Source organism: Apteryx rowi, unplaced genomic scaffold (assembly GCF_003343035.1).
Source record: "Apteryx rowi isolate R43461 unplaced genomic scaffold, aptRow1 scaffold_5, whole genome shotgun sequence".
NCBI lineage: Eukaryota > Metazoa > Chordata > Aves > Apterygiformes > Apterygidae > Apteryx > Apteryx rowi.
Genome location: NW_020450760.1, coordinates 3,139,326 through 3,160,118, shown reverse-complemented (window position 1 = coordinate 3,160,118; position 20,793 = coordinate 3,139,326). Strand labels below are relative to the sequence as shown.

Below are 20,793 nucleotides of genomic sequence, written 5' to 3'. Positions count from 1 at the left end.
TGTATTATGAATGAAGCAAATTCAAGGTAGTATAGTATATTAATATTCAAAGAAATGTTCTGAAAGTTGCAGATTCAGGTTTTAGTATACTTTATATCGTTCTAGTGTGGAGTCATAAGCTTTCTAGACTTGCTAAGTATTTGCATTTAACAAGAACAAAAATGAATTTCAGTAAAATTGATTCTCTGTGTAAGCCATTTCATGCTTCCTCTCAGGTTGTGCTAAATTGCAGTGAAAGTGGGGCTTTATTAAAAGCAGTTGTTTTGCCAGGAAAGCCATTTTTTTCTGAAAAGGACTGATTTTCAGCTGATATGTGATATTGGCATATAATGAAGCAGATGAAGCTACGCAGATTTCCAAGAGCTGAGAAACTAGCTGAAAATATGTAACTTGATAATACCACACAGGAACAACTTTAACCTTTATTACATGCTTTTTGGCAAGGTGCAGACTAGAGTAATCTTCACCCTTGCCTGCCTTTTATGTTTCCCTTTTAATTTTTGTTGCTTTTTATTACATCTCTAATAATCTCTGCCGCTTTCATTTTCATCATCTTTTTTTTTCCTCCATGTCTTCTTCTGTAGGCTCCTTTCATTATCTTTTTCTAGCTGCTTTTCTGTTTTCTAGCCCTTTTTTGCTGCACACGTTACAGTTTATGATAACCTCTTCCCATGCTACTTAGTTATCAGTGTTTATTTTGTCCTCTGGCTGATTGTATCTAAAAAGTTCGCCACAAAGACATGGGGTTTTTAGACTGGGAGGGCTTCAGCACCACGCTCAGCACTGGGAAGCAGTGCTCGGACCTCCAGTTCTCCTCGTGTCCTGAGGGACATGCTCGCTGCGTGCCTGTATGCAGCAGGGTTAAGTTAAAGCCCGGCAGCAAATGAACTCCTCTCGCTGCTCTGCACAGACGTGCACGTTAGCCTCGACTCATGCTGGCACAATCGGTAATCCTCAAAAACACCGAAGTAGCTTTTTGAAGCTTTGAAGTAGCCACAGAGGCCGGGGTGGTTTTGGAGCTATGGCCAGATCAGTATTATAATCATTTGACGTCATTAGCTTTAATGTTTCTAGGCAGCGTTCATTTTATTTTAGTGAATTTTCAGCCAGTCGCAAGCAAGCAATTTACTGCTGTATTGCAGCTTGTCAGCTTAATTGGAACCCAGCCTGTTACAAAGGTGAATGTGTGAAGCCTGCTATAAAGGTGAAGTAAAATGCGTTAGCTTAAACCGCATGCGGGAGGTTCACAGAGGCAGAAACATGCCTCGGATCGGCCTCCATGGCTTAGCTGGCAAGGCGTAACTTCCCAATTCAATCATGATCAGCTGAGGATTTAAAATGATGATTTTATTTCAAGTGATTGCAGCTCAGCATGATCTCAGAGTTGAAATGATGGGGAGGAGGGTGCAAGGCGAAGTGAGTCATACCTCCGGAGGGGTTTGCGTGGCGATGTGGCTAGGGCAGTGCCCTGGGGAAGAGGGAACTTCCCAAATTTGAGCCCAAGCCAGAAGTGAAATGGCGACAGCATTCTTGCAATACAAACTGAACCACATTTTTTTTAAAGTTAAAGGACTAATTTATTACTGCTGTAAGTTATTAAAGTCGGTCAGGTTTGGGCCTACTTATGGGAATAGAGAATCTGGCCCGAACTGTAGCAGTTTTGAGCTGCTATGCCATAACCACTGTGTTTTGGAGAAGGCTCGGCTGCTGGTGGTGCCAGGGCTTTGAGTGCTGGGAGTGCTGCAGGCCCCAAGCTGATAACGAAGTCCCGGACTTTTCCTGCTCTTGAGAAAAAGCCAATGCCTTACTCCTTGAGGAGCAATAGCATTAACGTAGAACTTTCCATTTCCAAAGTACTGTAAAAATCAGACAGCAAAAAAGACCCATTAGTGAGTTTGCTGGTGTGTAGGATCCATCTGTAACAATGAATGCTGGGTACAGGGCTTGTTACGGGAGCAACAAGCTGGTGCTGGCCTGAAGAGGCCTGGAGTCCCTGCAGGTGCCCTGCCTGGGAAGGTTGTTTGCTCTCTGAAACACCCAGAGTCATTTTCTTTCAGCTCTCCCTGGGGCTGGTGGAGATGTGGGGCATCTCGGCTCTCCGTTCCTTTGCCCACTGTTGCTGCTCTGTCTCGCCAAGGCCAGGCACAGTGTCCGCTGTTGCTGCTCCTTGGATATCTTGGGGTGCTGTCCCTGTGACCTGTCCATCCGGCTTTCCAGTGCTGCAGGCAACAGGTCCTGCCTCTCCAGTTCGGGCTAGAGCAGCTTACTCTTTCAGCTTTGGAGGTTTCTGGTTTGATCGCGTGCGTATTGTGTACCTTGGTATCCAGCGTGCCCTGCCAAGGGTAAACATGGCATTGTATTTAGCAGATTAAATCAAATCATGCAGAAACACCCTTGACTGGAAATTATACCATTGACTAGAAATTATAGCACGTACAGCAAGGGAGGAGGTGGGAGAGGAAGCACTTTGTCGTCTGGTTTTGTTGCTGCCTATCTGATTCTAGACAAGAACTTTCTCAGCATGAAAAGCTGCTGGTGATCAGGTGCAAGGGAGGAGGAAAACACCAAAGCCGGTACAGTGAGTCAAACATTTATGTGCTTGAGGGGAGGGATAGTGCCAAGAACTCTGTCTTTCTCCTTTTCTGACAACCATGCATGATCCTCGGCCAAAAGATGGCAACAGCTGCTGGCACTGACTCTTGACATCTGTCTGCAATATATGCGCAGCTGTATCTCGCAGAGGTACTGTAGAAAACACGAGCAGGTAATAGATTTTGCAAAACTAGCTTGCAAGTCCCCGAGGCTGAATTTGAACTGTTGTAAATCTCACCCCCAGATCTGTGTCTTTTGTCATCAAAACTCACACTGCCTCACAGTGCAGCCGTCTATGGATTCACCGCATGAACTGTATTGCCAGTTTAATTGACCTTCTTTTTCCACTGAAAAGAGAGCTATTTTTAACCTTCACCTCTCTCTTTCAAATCACAGGTGGTGATTAATTATTCAATTGTGAAAGGACTGAAATACAATCAAGCAACACCTACCTTTCATCAATGGCGCGATGCACGGCAGGTCTATGGCTTGAATTTTGCAAGCAAAGAAGAGGCTACCACGTTCTCCAATGCGATGCTGTTTGCTCTGAATATCATGAATTCACAGGATGGAGGTAAATTAGAAGCCACTGTGCTCTATATTAATCTGTGCCATTTTATGATGCTTGTGTCACCAGGTGCAGTTGTGTTGGATCATATGTCATTCTAAAACACATTATAATAAAGAGAAAGTTGGTCTCTGATAGACAGTCTTCAGGTCAATATTTGCAGTGGTAGGAACTGTCCATGTTTTCAGGCTTTATTCTTCTTCCTTCCAATTTTTCATGGTGTCTTAATTCATGATAGAAAATCAATAGTTAAATATTTGAGAATGCCCAGGTAGGCAGGTAGCCCCAGTGATTTATGTGGATTTACCTATGTGTTTTATTACATGTAAGATGACAGAATATAACCTTAAATAAACAGAAGCTAGAGTAAAATTATCAACGTTTTATAAAAACTTCTGAGGTAGAACTCAGAGCTTGTGTTTCCGGTGCGTTAGGTGTCAGCTACAACCGTTCGCTATTTTAGCCCAGCTTTCTAAAAGAAGAGTGTGTGGCTTCTTGGTTATTTGACAAGATAAGATGCAAAGGCTTAAATTCTGGACATTGGTAGATGTTGTTCATAAATATTATGTTGACTGCAGTTGAAGTTTGTAGTGAAAGTTACTGTTTTGTGAAATTTTCATTTCAATAGCTTGACAGAGGCCCCAAATAAAGTTTCTGGTCTACAGTGTCTGGATTAAGCCCTGCCCTCAGTTACATGCCTGTGACCTCTCTGTAACTGTTGGGCAGGGGGAACAGAAAGCAAGACTCACACTGTGTCTTTTTTTTCCTGAGAAAATTACCCCACAGCTTTATTTTCGTTTGAAAGCGTAGCTATTCAAGATTTACATCACTTGCTGCCCTCCAAGTTTCAGTGCGGTGCTCATTGACGTTAGACATCAGCCCTCTGAAGTATAGCACTAACTGTCCACATGATACCAGTTTGTGAGCCCACAAATATCCTTTAAATGGCGATCACACTCGTCTCCTGACAACCTTCAAAATACAAACACGTCGTATTAAAATGTATGTTTGTAGTAAAATTTTTTTTTCTTTTGATATTTCCATTCATGCTACTAAGTTGGCGAAAGCAAAAGTCATCAAAGAGCAAGAACTCTCCTGCATTCTGTGCTGCATTCAGAAATACTGAGGACTGAATTCTGGCTTTTTCAGCCTGAACCTTTTCGGCTGTAGTTGCGCTACAGCAGGAGACTTCTGGGGGGAATCTGGCCAACAGTCCCCGTTCCTACCTGTGCCTGAAGGGTGCAGAGCTCTCTGACTTCTAAAGGTCTATAATACCTGCTCAGGCCTTTTAGGCCACCTAGCGAGATCTCAGAATTCAGTTGTTTGGAGTGTAAATATGGGCCTGATGTGGTCATCGGCTTAACTCCTATGATGAGTTTGACTTTCTTCCAAAAGCCCCCCAGTTTACATCTTTTTGTTTCATCTCTCCCCTCAAAGGGTAGGATTTTTTGCAGGATTTTGAGATAGTTTTGAGGTGCCTTGCAGAAACATGAGTTTCAAAATGAGAACGTCTTCCATTTTAATCAGATCTTTTAAGATCAAGAAACTATCGTAAAGTGGACGTGTCTAAAAATTTTAATTATGTTAGCTATGGCTAACAAAGAACAACAGGTGTTTTTAAGATGGTGTTTTCAAGTCCTTGAAGAAGTTACTAGATTTCTGAGGAATGTATAAATGGACAGTAAATAGTCATTTGGATTTTATTTTTTTAGTATTCTTTTATTTTTTTAGTATACCAAAGTGTGATAGATGCTTTACAGACATAAGATCAGGCCTGTGCTGAAGAGCTTCCTTTTTAAGTTTATAACTGTCACATAAACAGTCATGAATTGAGTCACTCAGATGCCAAAATTTCTTTCATTTTTAGGAAAAAAAAATTTCTGGCAAACTTTCAGTTTTTAGCAACTCATTTTCTCTCATATATGAAGTGTTAAAAGTTTGAAAGATTGCCAGCTTTCCCAACTCTGTACAGCTGAGGTTATCAAAAGTTGAAATTTGTTTTTAAGAGTATTTCAGCATTTGGTTTTTTTCCCCTGGTTCCTTGAAGCAAATTCCCAAAATATTGATTTTTGGCAAAATTCAGTTTTTGGAGTTAAGTTTATTTTTTAAATATTTATGTTCAAAATTATGAAATTGATATTAGATTGCAAAAAGACATTTTGGCAGCAGTAGTTGTGTCTAACACTACATATGTTTTAATAAAATCATATGATAATTGAAATAGATTTTTTTTCTTAATTGTTCTGGAGAGGGACTACTTAGAAGTAATTGACAGTAATTATATTTATTAGTAATGAAAAAACAAAATTGGGAACAAAATCACATTTCAGAATTTTCTTGATTCTAAATGTAAAGAATTTCATCTCAAAGCTTCTTTCTTGCAGGAACTTAAGTTTAATAAGTTGATTTTAACAATGTTAGTGTTAAATATTTTGGCAATGAACTTTTGACCTGCTAAATTCACTGCTTCTGTTTATCTGGGCTGTTTCCCCTTGCCCCCCTTTTCACTGAACAGTACACAAGGCAGGTGAGCAAAGTCAGTGGATGCAGAGCAAAAACCAGGAAGGCAGTAGATGAATAACGGCAGAAAGGGTGGGCAGCATTCGTCTCCTAACCCTTATTTCCCCACACTTCTGTGTGATGGTAGCGCGTGACAGATACCTGTTCTCCCTCGGGACTTTTATGTCATCATAAGACTCCCAGGCATCGCAATGCTCTCACCGTGAGAGTTGACAGCAAAAGTGCGTAACAGGCATAAGGCACAAAACATGTGCTCGGATCTGTCCCTCAACCTGCTCTTCTAGGCTCACGTTGTGCATATGCTTTTGTGGGCATGAATTAATGCAAATAGGAATTCACACAAGCACACATATCCATATATTTTATCAGTCACAGCCCCTGCTGCACACTCAGTTCATTCTGCCGTCTGCATGTTGCACTAGGATTTGATTTTGCTTGTGCAGAAGCCATCAGAAAAAAAATGCATTTATGTCTATGCCTGCATGTATTGAAGATGCTCTGGTGCTTTTGCAGAGGAATTTTGGCTTTAAGGGTTGCATTTCTATACACAATTGTTCCTTACGCTAAATAAATCCTCAGCCAAAAACTGGGAGTTGAACAAATGGTTCCCTCTGGAACATTCATCCTTAGTACAGCATACCATATATATCTAACTCTACAGTTTGGGATGTGCTATGCACATTACTCGGGATGTGCAATTTCTGCTGTTTACTTGTTTCGTACATCCCTGCTGTGACACTATTGTGTTTAGCTACTGTTAATCTTTTGGTAGTTGGATAAAGATTCTGGCTTCCCTGACTGCTTCTCCCTTTATGTTACCACCTACTTGTACAGACTAAAATTAATCATGTTAGACTGGAGCAGACAATCTGAGAATGCATCGTGTCTTCAGCAGACGCAGTCAGTGTGCTATACCTAGACTGACATTTGGGGAAATAACTAGTTTTGTTCGCAGAGCAGTGATGTGGGTTTTTTGAATGGTGCATTAAACTGAACTGGGGAGTTAAAAATGGCAGCAATCCATGTAAGTTCTAGGCATTGCTGACTTTTGAATAAATGAGTCACACCAAATTAATATACAGTTATGAACTGGCATTGAGAAATATTACTGTACTGCCCCGCTTCTTCTTTAAAGTGTGTTGGGGGATTGCTGCATTCAGCGCGATGCCAGTCTGCGTCGCGGGGCCGTAGGGCCCAGCAGCCCCGGCTTCCCGCACGTGGCAGGGTCCCTCTGCGGTCGGGGAGAGAGGCGCTTCCAGGGCGCGCTTCGGCCCTCCTGAGGCCCGAGAGCTGCCACTGGAGGCCTGGTCGCTCTCTGCCAATTACGCTGAGCACTAGCGACAACTTAACCAAGCGCTTCAGTCAGATGCCTGCGGTTAAGTGGGATGGGTCTGATGCTAAATCCTCTGCTAATCTCTGTCACGTGTTGGGATCGTTCTTGGGTAGGGGTCCTATCCAGCAGTCCAACATCCCAGAGTTTCAGAAAGGTGGGATAAAAGCCATAGTCTAAACTTGCTCTCTGGTCTGACTTCTGCAATGGATGAAGTTATTTGGAGTGGAGTGGACCATCTTTAGCGTGTCCAAAATTCTTGCTGTTGTGATGGGAGCTGTGTGTGGCTGTTCCCTTGAGCCTTTTCAAACCTACATCCTAAGATTAGGTGAGTTAAAGAAGGCCTTATAATGCAGTGACTGAATACAGTACTCAGCTCAGTCTAGTGTTTTGGAAGGCTGCTAATGATCATGTTGGGAACAATCTAAAATCAGATAAAATAAAAATAAAATAACGATTCAAATTAGTACAATCCTTCCTTTAGAGTTTGACTCTTGTCCCACTGAATCACAATTGTTTACCTGCCAGCTTGTTTATATGCCTAATTTGATTTCCTTATATGTCTCTTTAATCTGTTCTCCTGTACGACAGAAAATGAAGAGTTTGTTCTGCGCCAACCTGCAAAATGAGAGCAAATGATAACATTGACTTGCTCATTACCAAACTCTTGCTTAGGCTTGTTTAATGGTGTCATTTAGTAAGACCATTAACATGACAAATGACTTGGCGTTAAATTGGTTTCTTTCATAAGAGTCTGCTTTGTGAATTGAAGTCAGGCTTGGTTGCTGGCATTGATTACCTGATGCAATGAGTGTCCCTGGCCAGCCTTGGCGTCCACAGCCCAGGGGTTCGTTAGGGACAGAGCAGCACCCCTCCTTGCCCATGCTAGCTCCTGTGGGAAAAGCATTAGGCCCTGATCCTGCCCCCAGGCTATTTCATGTGTAAGGTGTCATGGGTCTCCCTGGGATGTGGACAAGGTTTGTGTCCTTTAGGGCTTACATCCTGTTAGATTTAACAAATGCAATGACCCGTGACAGTAAAGTGGGAATATCACTAAGCTAAAATGGGTGAGTTCTTTCCTGACATCATTTTGTAGGAATGTCACTGCTGCCGGTGATGAAGGTAACTCTTACTGCAGGGCTTAACAGAACCTGGGAACTCAGCGCTTCCTCCAGGGAGTGATTACCCTTCCCTGAGAAAGGGAATCTGCCTATTTTCTCTCCTTTCTTGCTCTGGAGAGCTAGCCAAATCACTAGCGACAGGAACAGGCAAGGGGATGACTTCATGTGTTTCCCTCGTTATTTGCTTGCGTGCTTTATGCATCATCTTTGCTCCCCTGCTGATCCCTAACAGTGCCTCCGTGTTACGGTCAGAAAAGGTCTAGCAGTGGCTGCCCAGGGGGACCAGTGGCTTGGCTGTGGGGATTGGCCTGACCAACTCTGAGGGCTTCTTGGGGTTCCATGGTTTAAAGATTTCATACCTTTGGGGGAAAAATGGAGAATCTGATATATGCAACCTGCTGGTAAATGTTGGCCTGTTGTATAATGAATTACATTTTTTTGCTTTTCTTTTGATGTCTTTGTCTTGGAGACTTGGGAAGTTATTGTTGACTTATAATGCAAGAAAATAATTTCTGTTTCTGAATGTAAATGCCACATGCTGGAGGCTTACACAGAGGGCTATGTTAAAGAGCTAGTTATAGTTAGAGGCCAGATGCTTTATCTGACTGAGTAGGGAGATCATGGAGGAAAGCATTAAAAAGAGTTAGAGAGGGGTTTGAAGAAAATGAATGGAATCATATTTTTGCTTGCAAGAAAGCCATTGGCTTTTTCTGAGTATCTGGCTTGCCGAACACACAGTGTTGATGCACAGGGGACAGGGTGCAGAGCCCTCTGCCCTTTGCCATGGGTCTTCACCAGCACAACTTCACCTTTGCAGGAATGATGGGCTTTGGCAGTTAGAAGGATTGCTCCTCGTGCCTTTTCTTCTGATGAGGGGATGAGATTCTGATTAGGCTTTTCTTTTGCACCACTGTGGGTTTTATTTCACATGTTTCTCCAGCCCCCTTTCCTAGGAGTTGGATTTGATTAAGTTTTTCAGAGTCTGAGATCTTTCTCTATTCCTTCAGTTCTTCAGCTCTTATCATGGTCTAGAAGTGACTATATTTCCATACTGTTAGAAGAAAGTTGCTTGTAAAGCACTTTGAGTGCATCTCCAAGATGAGGGGAGAAATAGAAGAATAAAGCTTGATTCATCAAACAGCAGATACACTGGCACTATACGGCATAAATTCTCCCTCCTAGTTAGATGCCTTAAATATTTGCAATGTTTCTCTTAGAACAGGATGTGTGTGGAGATTACAGTGCATCGGATTTCAGATCAAAGGCTATGCAATTCTGGGGGGTATAATTTTGTGATGTTATATTAAATTCATGTTTCATTAGAATTACTTCAAGTAGTCCTTCTTTCTTTGTATTTTGGTAGCACTAAAGTGTAACTGCTGGGAAAGTCAGTCGGCTGTATTCATCTTCTACAATGCAACGGCTGTTTTATTTGATAATATTGCCCCAAGACTTCCCACAGAGAACACAGTGTGGGAAGACAGAAGACTGCATCTTCATTACAGTACTGCATAATACATAAAATAACTCATCGGTAATGGAGGCGACCCACCACAGAACACAGTGTGCATTTGCTGCTGGCTAGGTCCAAAACCGTTCTGGTGTAAAGAGCCCCAAGTGAGGCAGTTCACATAATGCACTGCAGACTGGTTTCCCACGCTATCAGGTGTGACGGTATAGATTATAAACCCCTAAAATGGTATATCCTGTGCATGTTGTACCTTTAAGCATACTAATAACATTTAAAGACTGATGTAACCTCATATTGTTTAGGCATTGCTGGATTATAAGCATGCCATTATCCTGCAGGTCTTTTAACCAAATAATCTCAGAAGTTGTTGCTATATATAATGCAGATGTAGAGAACTTTTAACTAACAAACTTTAAGCTTACTACTGTAAATATGATCCATATAGTCAGATGCCCCATGATAGCCAAAATAGTAAGCCACAGTCAATGGTTAATTGGGTGCAGGTTAAAAATATGAAAAGTTTTTACTTCTTTATAAAAAAAGGCTTTCCCAGGGGAATAAGTCTTGCCTGACTGACATCTTCCAAAAGCACCAGAGAAAGGTCTAGGGAAACAAAATCTTTCACAGTTTTTCCAGCCTCATGCCTACTCCAGTTTCAATGGAAACTTTAGTCCCTCAGAAATGTACTGCAGATGAGGCAATTTCTAATCTAATTTGCTGTTCTTTTTAAGTCAGTGAAGAGGGAGGGAAAAATTCAGGTAAGATAATGACCTTTTTCCTTTCATCTGCTGCATTGCTTCGTCATTGGCACTGTTCCAGAAAAGGCCACTCAAGTGATCAATAAATAATCATTCAATAACTTGCTTACCATAGGAGTAAATTCCTTCAGATGTTCATTTGTTAACTGGACAGAGATCAGCTGTTATGCAGCAAACAACGTGTGAATATTCTTGAGTAACCGATCAAGTGTACTCACTCCCTGCAGGTCTGGGGAGCAAAACGCTTCCTCCTGCACTTGTCCAGATGTCTTAAATTGGCACTTTCTCCTGAAGACCTGGACCTCAGTAAATGCAAGGAAAACAGCTGTCAGTATGGAGCAGCTGACTGCAAACCTGTAGTGATGTAACTTGCTGCTGCCTACCTAGAGAGGGTTTGCTCTTGAGTGTTTAAACCATATGATTCAGTGGTCCAGCATGTGTACAGCGGTTCCCATTTCTGCCTGATCGTTTGAGTGCAGGAATCTGTTTTGACCCCAGCTATGAATCTGTGCTCAAGCCATAGCAGCTCTGGCAGTGCCTTGCTTTGAAGGCTCTTCCTTACTGTACTGATGGAGATAGTCCTCAGGTGAGCCCACTGCCCATGTTTCCAAAATAACCAATGCTTCTCCTCCTGGAATTATGGGCACTTGCGTTAAAAGCTTCTTCTGCCTGTAAAACTGCTAAAGTGCCCTATTCTCAGGTTAACATGGATTTTCTAAGAGGGAGATATGGAATTTCTAAGAACCTGGGTACACTGCACAAGCTGAGTTAAGGGAAGAGAAACACATTAAGAGAAATGTGCTTTAAAGTTAATAAAACCGTTACAAGGAAAGAGGAAAAGGAGTAGAGTGTTAAACATCCCCCCTGCTTGCAGCTCACCCAGAACTGGAAGAACTTGGCCCAGCCAGAAGTAACAGAGAATAAAACTGGTTCATCTACTGTATTAGCTTGGCTCAAGCTGAATGAAGCACAGGAGGTGAACTGCCTCACTCGTGAACAGATGAACTGGGCTTAGAGACTCCTTTCAGCATTAGAACTGTAAATATCATTGCTATTATTCATCTGTCAGGAAGTATCAAACTGTTCTTTAATTATACTGCTCTTAAAAAAAATGTAGGCATCATTTTTTCGATTCATTTCTCCAGTTTCCCCCCTTGCAGGGATCCATGGCAGAAAGTTTTCCCCTACATACTTGCCAACTGTTCTTTCCAGGGCAATGAAGTGCTCTCCCGGTGTTATGCTCATAAAAACACGTGACGTGTTCCTTGTGTACATCTTTGCCACTTTCTGCAAGACTCTGCTATAAGCGTGCAGAAGAGCGGCAGCGGCAGAGCTGCTGTCGCACATCTAGAAGAACAAAAGACGCCTGTGTTCTTTGAAGAGCATAATAAATCTAACGGCTCTCGAGTCTCTCGCTGATGTTTTTGCTGCTTCTGTGCTAAATGAAAACCACTTCAGGAAGGAAACTGGGGGGGGGGAGAACATCACCGAGAGAGTTAAGAGAGACTTAGGCATGTTGAGAAAAAGTAATCCTGCTAGTGGGATTCCCGGGCAGCATTGCCCTCCACCCCTGTCTTCCTGAAACCAGTGTTAACTGGTGAAATTCCCAGAGTTCAGTGGTAAAAAATGCTATGTGGCTTTTTCGCTAGAATCCGGTAAATGACAGAAGACTATATTAGCTTAGAAAAAAAGTTTTTATTAGAATTCAAGAAGTCCAGTAATTTATGTGTAAGCAGTGTAGGCCATGGAGAAGGAAGTGGGCAAAGGAGTGGTTTTCCACTTGTTCACTTCTTACCTCCTGCATAGGCATGGAGGCCCAGCACAAGCTCCAACCTTGTTTTTCAGATGATAGGAACAGTCCTGTTTTGTTCAGAAGTAATTTCTGTATGTTCAGCTCTCGCACGTCTGTGGTCTGACTGCAGCTCCATCTCAGTCACAGTGAGCAGCAGAGACTTAAGGTTAACCTGTTCGCTGGGGTTTCATAAAAGGTCCAAAGAAGTTAAGCCCTGTGTGCCAAGTTCATGTGGTCGCCTTTGAGAACCACAGCCAGAGTGCTAAGTTGTTTTCCTGATGCATCCCATCTCCAGTTATTTCTAAACTGTTCTTGGGGTCCACAGCACTTTAAACATCTGAAACATATGAGGCACAACTGGCTTTTTTGTAATGAGAATAGTACTTTTCTCTTTACCTTTTCCATTGCCATACTTTGGCATGTTAAGTCAGTGCATCTTGTTTTGCTCAACAGTAATGGACTATGGGACATTTATTTATTAATTCATTTCAGTGAAAGACAAATTGCTCATTGGAACAGATTTGATTTTTTTAGAAAATTCCTTTCATTTTGTGTTCATTTTCTGTCATTTTTATTGTAAGTGCTTTGAAGTTTGGTATCCTGAGGTAGTCCCTAAAATGACATGACTGTCAGAATGAAAATTGGTTTTGTAGGGCTGTTTGTCATCTTCTTCAGACCCAGAATGAGAGAGATGGGCTTTAGTTCTCAGAGCGATGCTCTGCTTAACTCTGTACATGCACTGACATCCCACTCCACTCCTTGGATTGATTTATGTTATTTTGAAACCAAAATGCTGAAAAGAACATCCTTTGAAATTTCTCTCATTAGGAGGAAAGAGAAAACAATGTTGAAAATAAATAATTAAAATATTTTAGATACTGTAGGGGATGCCCTAATCCTTAAAAGAAAAAAAAATGACCAGTCCATATGCTGTGCTGGTAGTTATACAGATCTAGATTTGCAAAGACTGATAACTACTGATAGGCATGCCTAGCTCAAATCACCAAAAAAGGATTGATTTGAAGATGGTGCTGTGCTCCGTCAAATGCTATCTATCTTTGGAAAACTAGGCTACAGGAACTTCCAAGAGATCATACAAAAAGTGACAGCTTTCTACATGATTTAAAAGTACCCAAATATACTTATGGGGGGAATATCATGCTCTGTTCATTTTGAATTATCTTGAAGAAATGGTACATTCTGTTAATTATGATTTTGCCTAAGTCTAGTGTTATCCCCCAAAAGCTTTATTTATTTTATCCTATTCATGGGTAACCTACGCTAATTAAAGTATACTAGCTAATTTATATGAGCAATTATCTTGAGATGAGATACAAATGTCTAGGGATTTAGATCAATTTTGGTTTATTACTTGTTGAGCTGGCAAGAGATTTAGTCCTTTTTTATTTAGTAGATTATCTGTCTGAATTCCCAACTAAGAGCCAGTTCCTACAAGTTTCTCTCAACACAGTAATTCTTACACTGCCCTAGCTGTAATCCTGCTCCAAACAAGTAACGATTGTGTGACCACAGTCCTCCTGGTAACTGGAGTAGAAATGGGGCTACAGTCTACAGTCTGTGCAGTGTAGTACATCTGTAGTACTGACTTTTGTACGTGAGCTAGGCTGTCTTTGTAGTCAGGAAAGAGAAACCAACACTCTTAGGGCATTTGGTTACCTATTTTAGATGTGTCTACCAGGGACCTCCAGGCAAAATTCTGCCTATTTTTCTCTCTTTTTCTTCATTGACTGTAAAAGATTGCTACTAAGCACCTTTCTCTGCTGTGCAACAATTTTGCTACTGTTCTCTCCCAAACTTTCTAATTAATAATTATTTCTAATTATAGCTATAATTAATTAGTAACTATAATAATTTATTATTATTAAACCAGAGGTTTAATTATTGGGAACCGGAAAAATAATGCATGTAAACCATATGCTTAGCAATACTCCATGGATTTCCCTGGAACAGTTAGTGAGAACTCATAAGAATACATGTGTGTTGTGTGTGTTCACATGAGCAATGCACACCAGATTATCACCTCTCTGACTGCCACAGCTCTGCAAACAGATGGTCTTTGTACATGCAAATTTTTGGATTTTATAGCAGAACTGAACTCAGGAAGAAATTCACAAGTATATAGATAGAAGTTAGGAATAAGTTGCTAGGTTGAGAGGGTTTTTTTTCACGTGTAATCAAAATAAAATTGATAGTGTTTTGATTCTTTTAACTCTGCTCTCGTTATGTTCCGTAGTTTACTGCATGAAAGATGTTCAGTAAAATGTGTTGCTGATCAAAACAGATAGCACCTAGGACCACAGAATGACCACAGAAAGGAGCAGTGACACATCATGGTGCAGTTAGAGAGTTAAGGCACAGCTGTGCAGCCCTCTCTGGCAGTGGACTCAGCGGAGAGGGACGTCTACTCTTGAATTCCAGCCACTGAGTGAATCGCCATATGTTGCCTCTGTCAACGCATGTAGAGAAGCTTCTGCTGCTGGCTGGTAATCCCTCGGGAGTTCACACAAATTCTATTAATTGCCTTTTTAAATGACTTCGTGCAGCATCTTGTTTTTCACAAAGTCAGAGATCCAAAAGTTGTAAGTTGTATGACATTCTGGAAACAAAATCGCAAACCTTTATGGGAATGACTGTTGTAATTTCCCCAGTTAATCCCGATGAAGAAGTACAACTGAAAATATGATGCATTTAACTGCACTTTAGCCATTTAAATGTTAGGCATCTGCAATAATTGTATAAGCTTCCTCTATACTCCACCAAGAGAGGATGGCTCGCCTAGAGGTGACTGGTGTGTAATCACATGCTGCTCGATGGGAGCTTGACAAGTTTGTACAGTCCAGGGAGTCAGCAGGGAGTGAACCACAACCGTGATAAAATGAAACAATCTCTGGCCCTCCCTTCAGTTCAGGAAGGAAGTAACCTACTGATAGGTGTTTTTAGTTCACAGAGTGCATAGCCTTTGCGCTTGTACGTGCTCAGCTGCACAACTGAAGAGAGGAAGAAAAATCAGTGTGGTACGTGCATTGAAGGTGCATTTAAAAATCTGCTCCTATTAGAGCGATAGAAAAGTCAAGCCCTGCAAAGCAATCACCGTCAATCTGATTTACATGAATTGCTTTATCTGTTGGTCTTGAGTAGTGTTCCAGAGTGCTGTATGTAAAACGTCAATTTTAATTCCATTTCCTCCACTTCTGATTTCTAGGGACTCCCTCTGGTGGTTAGTGCAGCACCTAAAAACTGTTGCGCATGCATCCCCGTCTGTGCAATACAGCATGGTACGAGGGGTATATAATGTGGGCACAGCAGTGTAAGGCAGAAACGTTAACCTGTTTTGTTCCCTAGATGGGAAGAAGATAACAGTAGTTAATTATTGTACTATTTCTGCTCTGTTTTGGTGCAAGCCTATTCCCTATGCTAAGGGAGGGAATCAAGTGCTTAAATGAGCCTCGTCTTCCAATACTGACCAAGCCTTACATGATGGACCCAGCTTGTGCTCTTCTTAATCTCCTCAAATGCTCACTGAGACGACAGTTTGGTGCCCAGGAAATTTGGGATTGGTCCCTTAGCTCGCCATTCTGGTTGAGCATTGTAGGTGGTGTGATGCCACCCTGCACTGGGTGGTGGATGACGGGGTTCCAGCAGCATGGCCTTCCCCAGCGAAGGCACGTGTGCGACACATGCAGTTTTACTCTGGCTAAGAAGTTCACAAGTGCACAAAGCGACTCTGATTCGGCACTTGCATTAGCAGAGAGAACACGTTCTGTTGGCGTAGGTAGAGCTCAGCTGCTGCACAAGTGAAAACCGTGCCCAGTAACATCCCAGAGGATCCACTAGATGTAAGGAACGGTTAGCAGGGTTAGTCAGAGGCAAACTGTTTTGCTCGGAGAGCTCAAACTATTTTGAGCAATTTCCCTCCCTCAAGTGGCAAGCGTGCCTGTGAACTGTCCCCAAAAAACAAGAAATGTCTGAAATCTTGCAGTCCCATGGCAGTTCCCCCCAGTGGGCAGAGGGGCACTGAGTGTTCCTGATCTACCACTGCCCCTAGTCTGAAGGTCCAGTAAGAAGAGGGAAAATGTGTTGATGGAAGCACTGATGAAACAACTGTTTCTGTGCTAATGGCATCCTATCCCAGCAATACAATTAGCCAGATTTCGTAATTTGCAAAGGTAGATACCCAAATTGTGGGAAAGGTAAGTTCTATTTCAACCCTACGTAGGAAGACTGTGATTTTCAGGCCAGTGGTTACAGAGGCCTGATGAACAACAAACATCCAGGCAATAGATGCTTGGAGGATTGTATTTTAATACATAATCAGTAGAGCTATCACAATTGTAGGATGGGGAAAAAGATTATTTCCGTATCAGTGTGTCATTCAGTGTATGAAAGTCCTTTTATTCTGGGCTTATGCAAGGCTTGGGGGACATGAGAAGGAGACAGGGAAATTACAAATTTCATTTTTCTCAGTATCTAGTAGTGTTTGGCAAACAATGCGCAGAATGCTGCTGTGAGACAGCTGACTTAGAGGTACTTTCCAAAAAGACATCCCTAGAATCAACGGCAAGAGTTAAACAGAAGGAGGCACAGCTGTAAAGCTCAATTGCACATGGAGACTGTGTGCTTCTGATCAGGAGATGATACAAGAGACAGGACCCTGATGTGTTTTGTAAAGTAGGAATGTCAGAATTAGTTATTTGCAGTAGGTGACAATGAGCCACAATTTGTCTTCTGAAAGTCTTTCTTTGTATGATGTTGTCTAAGCAAATTAGTAGCAATTATTGTAAATGGCTTTTTGCAAGAAATGCAATGCATTACTATTAAGAATGAAAATGTTGTTAAGAGTAAACCCATCGTTGTGTTAATATTTGCACTGGCAATATGTGCAGTGACTGCTAAGAAACTTGCCATCTAGTTGCAGACATGCTCTGGGAGACTTGGAAGAAGGGGAGTGCAGTTGTTAGCACTTCTCGATCTGCTAGTCAAATCTCATCTCTCTGAAAGAGTGAAAAGGATGGGGAAGGGTGAGGTAGGAGGGAGCCAAGTGAGTTAGAGTATTAAAAAGAGTATTGTTGAATATTTTCAGAAATGCCTGTATACCCACAGCTAGGTGTGAAAGGTAATGTCAGAAATGTTTCCAAATCTGTTGTTCCTGACCTGTGCAGGTGAAGATCTTCCTCCAGGTTTGTCCAAACTTTTGTCTTTTGTGGCTACAGAATTTAGTTGGTATGTTCAGACTCTCAATGCTGAGTTAAAATTTGCAAGAGGTGTAACCTGCTAATAAACTCTCCAGGCCAGCGTGCCCAAAACGACACTTGCCCCAGAACAGGGGCAAGTTTAGGCATATGCCTAGCCAGTTGGTTGTGTGGCTTCTCGCAGTGCTATCAATGCAGTTGTTGCAACACAAAATTCAGCGTATGGTGTGAGAATGTCTTTGCAGCAGGTGATACAGTGTCAGTCACTGTTGTTCACGTTGGTGAAATAGATGCATATTCATGATGATGTTACTTGGCTTTTTCAACAGGAGGAAGAACATTATTCAGTGTTGACTGAGGAATATCTTGGGCTTTTTTGCTCCTTTAAAATAATATGTGTGGTGACAAGTCATCGAGCTCACCACCTCTGTTGATTGATTGAACTTGCTAAATGTGAATTCCTAGTTTTTGTGAAGTAATGCTGTGTTTCCCGCGGTGTGGCACAGTGAGGAGGAGGACTGCAGGTAGCCAGGTGCCAGGTCTGTTGCTTTAGGGAGAGTGGGCTGCTGTGGAGAAGGAGGATGTTGAGAAAATCAAATATTGTTAGAAATGGGCCGATTGTATGTGGAGCGTCCTGAGATTCAGAGAACATTCTGTTCAGGGATATTGGCTCAAACATTACTTTGAAAAAGGGAGATTTTTTAAAAAATGTATGTCCTAAAAATGTGTTTCAGAACTGTGGTTTGGGAGGAAATATATTTATTCGTTCATTCCTTAAATTGTCTTTTTTGGCAATAACTGCCACAACCACTAGGCATTTTAGTTTACAGGCTGTGTTTTTCTCGGTAGTGGTTCTCTGTTTTGTTTTGTTTTGCTTGTTTGTTTGTTTGTTTTCTACATACCGTAGGCAACCAGTAGTGGCATCCACAGTAGAAATGGTTCTGGGCGTTTGGATCATGGAGCTGAGGTTCCCATGCATCATTAACAAATACATACACTTCCCTTCTAAGGTGCTTTGCCAGCAAATCCTATTGCTAAATAAAAAAGAAAACAACTTGAATCAGCAATACGGTGAGACTAACTGAACTTTGAAGAAAAGAAATGAGGCTTTTTGTACTCCGGAGCCTGCCAAATCACTGCGTGCTGCTGACAAGTGAGATGCGGTGGGCCAAGGCAGCAGCAGCCTGCGAGCTGCTCACAAGGCCTGAGTGCAAAGCAGGTTTCCAGATCTGCCATGGAGGCAGGAGGCACTGCGATAAATCTGGGTCCCCTTAAAGGCAGCCGCAAAGCTGCTGTCTCATTGAGATAAATGAAGAGTTGACCTCTAGTTTTTAAAAGGAAGAAGGCTTTCAAAAGGGCAAAAAGGGTGAGGGTCCAAAGGAAAGCACGACTTGTGCTTTCTGTTGATTTTCTTCCTCATCTTTCTGGCCTTTCTGATCACTCTAAATTTAGCATTTAGACTTCAGGGCTAAATCTTAAATAATAAACACAGATGTATCGCTCTTCAGGTTATTTGGCCTTTGATTCCTTTTTTGCTATCTGCTGTAGCATTCCTGTAAGCCCAGAGTAACTGCTTATTTTTGTCTATTATCACAATGATTTTCTTACTGATGAGGTTGCCCGCAGATTGGCTCTTCAGTACCTCATCAGCCTGAGAGTGCACCCACAAGCCGCCTCCTCTTTGCTTGCCCGAATTTACTGGTATGTCCAGAAATTGCCCAATTAGGGTGTGCTGTATATATTTCTTGTCTTAGATCACATTATTTTGCAGTTAAATCTTTCAACACTGCTCTGTTTTTAAATAATGTTTTCCCTAACACTGCAAATTGTGCAGAAAGGCGTAGACAGATGGCCACTGAACTGTGTTGTGGGAGGATCTTTGGTCAGCAAGCTTCAATACACAAAGCAGGAATTTTTTGATGGAGTATTGAGGAACCGTTGCAAAAACCGCAACGGTGCAGAAATATATCCTTGATAATGGTGTAAAGGTCAGTGTCAGCTCATTTGGCTCATCGGGGCACGATGCGTATGCAAGAGCTGCTCAGTACTCTATTTAATATGTACACTCAGGTTTTCTCACACATTTCACACGCGGCTTCCAGTCTTTTTGGTTTCTCTTAAACTTCTAAAATTAAATTATAGATACAGCAACAAACAAGTTGTGTGTTTCTTTCCAAACATTCTTGAGGTGCATCAGACCTGGGAAGCTTTCACGGGAGGTACGCACCAGCCATTCAGTGGGCCAGTCCGTTGCTATTTTATCAACCCTATAAAAATGTTTTGAAGGTTCTTTTAACAAAAACCAAAACTTTTTCCTACAAATGCATTAAATCTGATAATGCATTCAATTTTTTTAAAATATAAACATGCTTTATTGAAATAAAAATAGAACGCTTGACCTTCCTCAGAAGATAAGGTATATGTTTTTTCATGCTGAAATTACCTTTTGTTTCACTTTTTTTTTTGGATAAACATAATATAAAATTATATAAATATATTATATAAAAATATAAAATTTGGTTATCTGGAAGCAAACAACAAAATCCCAGCCTTCTGATCAAAACTAAAAAGAAATTCAAGCTAAACATCCGTTTTGGTTTCCCTTTTTTGTGTTCACATTCAAAGTAAATTACATAAAAATGAAAAGAACCAATTTTTTTGAAAAGTTTAACTGAACCTTTTTTTAAAAAAAGGAATATGTTTATCTTGAATTAAAAAAACCATAAATTTCTGTGGAAATTCAAATAGTTTTTAAATTACAATTTTAAATGAAACTCCAGAATTTTACATGAAAATTCTTTTTTCATCGCTGCGCTAGGAGCAGTGTAATGCAGGGATGATTCCTGGTCAGTAATATCTTCATTTATTGGATTTCACATTGTTTTTATTATGAATTATTTTCATTGCTAAGATTCATTTAGGGCTAACATGAGAACAGTAATTATATAAACAAATTTTGCAAAACAAGCATATTGTCAGATTTCACACTACATGATTTAAAACAGTATTTACATTAGAAATGGGTGTAGTAGGGGTTTCTTTGATCATATAAAATGATTCTGAATGTGGCCTCTTTTTTCATTTGCTACGTTGTGCTTTTGAGGAGGGACATTTAATGTTTGGTAATATTAAATTAATGTGTTATTTAAGTAAAATCAGCAGGAATGTGAACAGGAAAAAGCCGTACAAGGCAGCAGTCCTTGCCGGTGCCTCACATCTCCCGGGGCTCCTGGCCTCCGTGCTCCTGGGTGCAACTCGGGCGCAAACGTGGCCACTTTGGATATTGCTTATGGGGCTGCTTGTTGTTTTCCCTGCTGCCTCTGCAAGGGGTTGTACTAATCTGCTGATTTGTGTTTCATTTTCCTTTTTCTGCACCAGTGTCAATGGGTGGTGCTGCCCCTGTTCTCCTTTCTTCTATACGTGCTTTAAAA

At 41.3% G+C, this 20,793-nt stretch overlaps 1 protein-coding gene across 2 annotated transcripts in view; it reads left to right on the top strand.

The window, feature by feature from the left end:
• Positions 1 to 20,793, top strand: part of EVL (Enah/Vasp-like) — an 83,035-nt gene that overhangs the window by 11,292 nt on the left and 50,950 nt on the right. For both annotated transcript variants that reach the window (XM_026079493.1, XM_026079492.1), the window contains exon 3: positions 2,989 to 3,166. In XM_026079493.1, the coding sequence (XP_025935278.1) occupies positions 2,989 to 3,166 (178 nt within the window). The remainder of the gene's footprint in view (positions 1 to 2,988; positions 3,167 to 20,793) is intronic.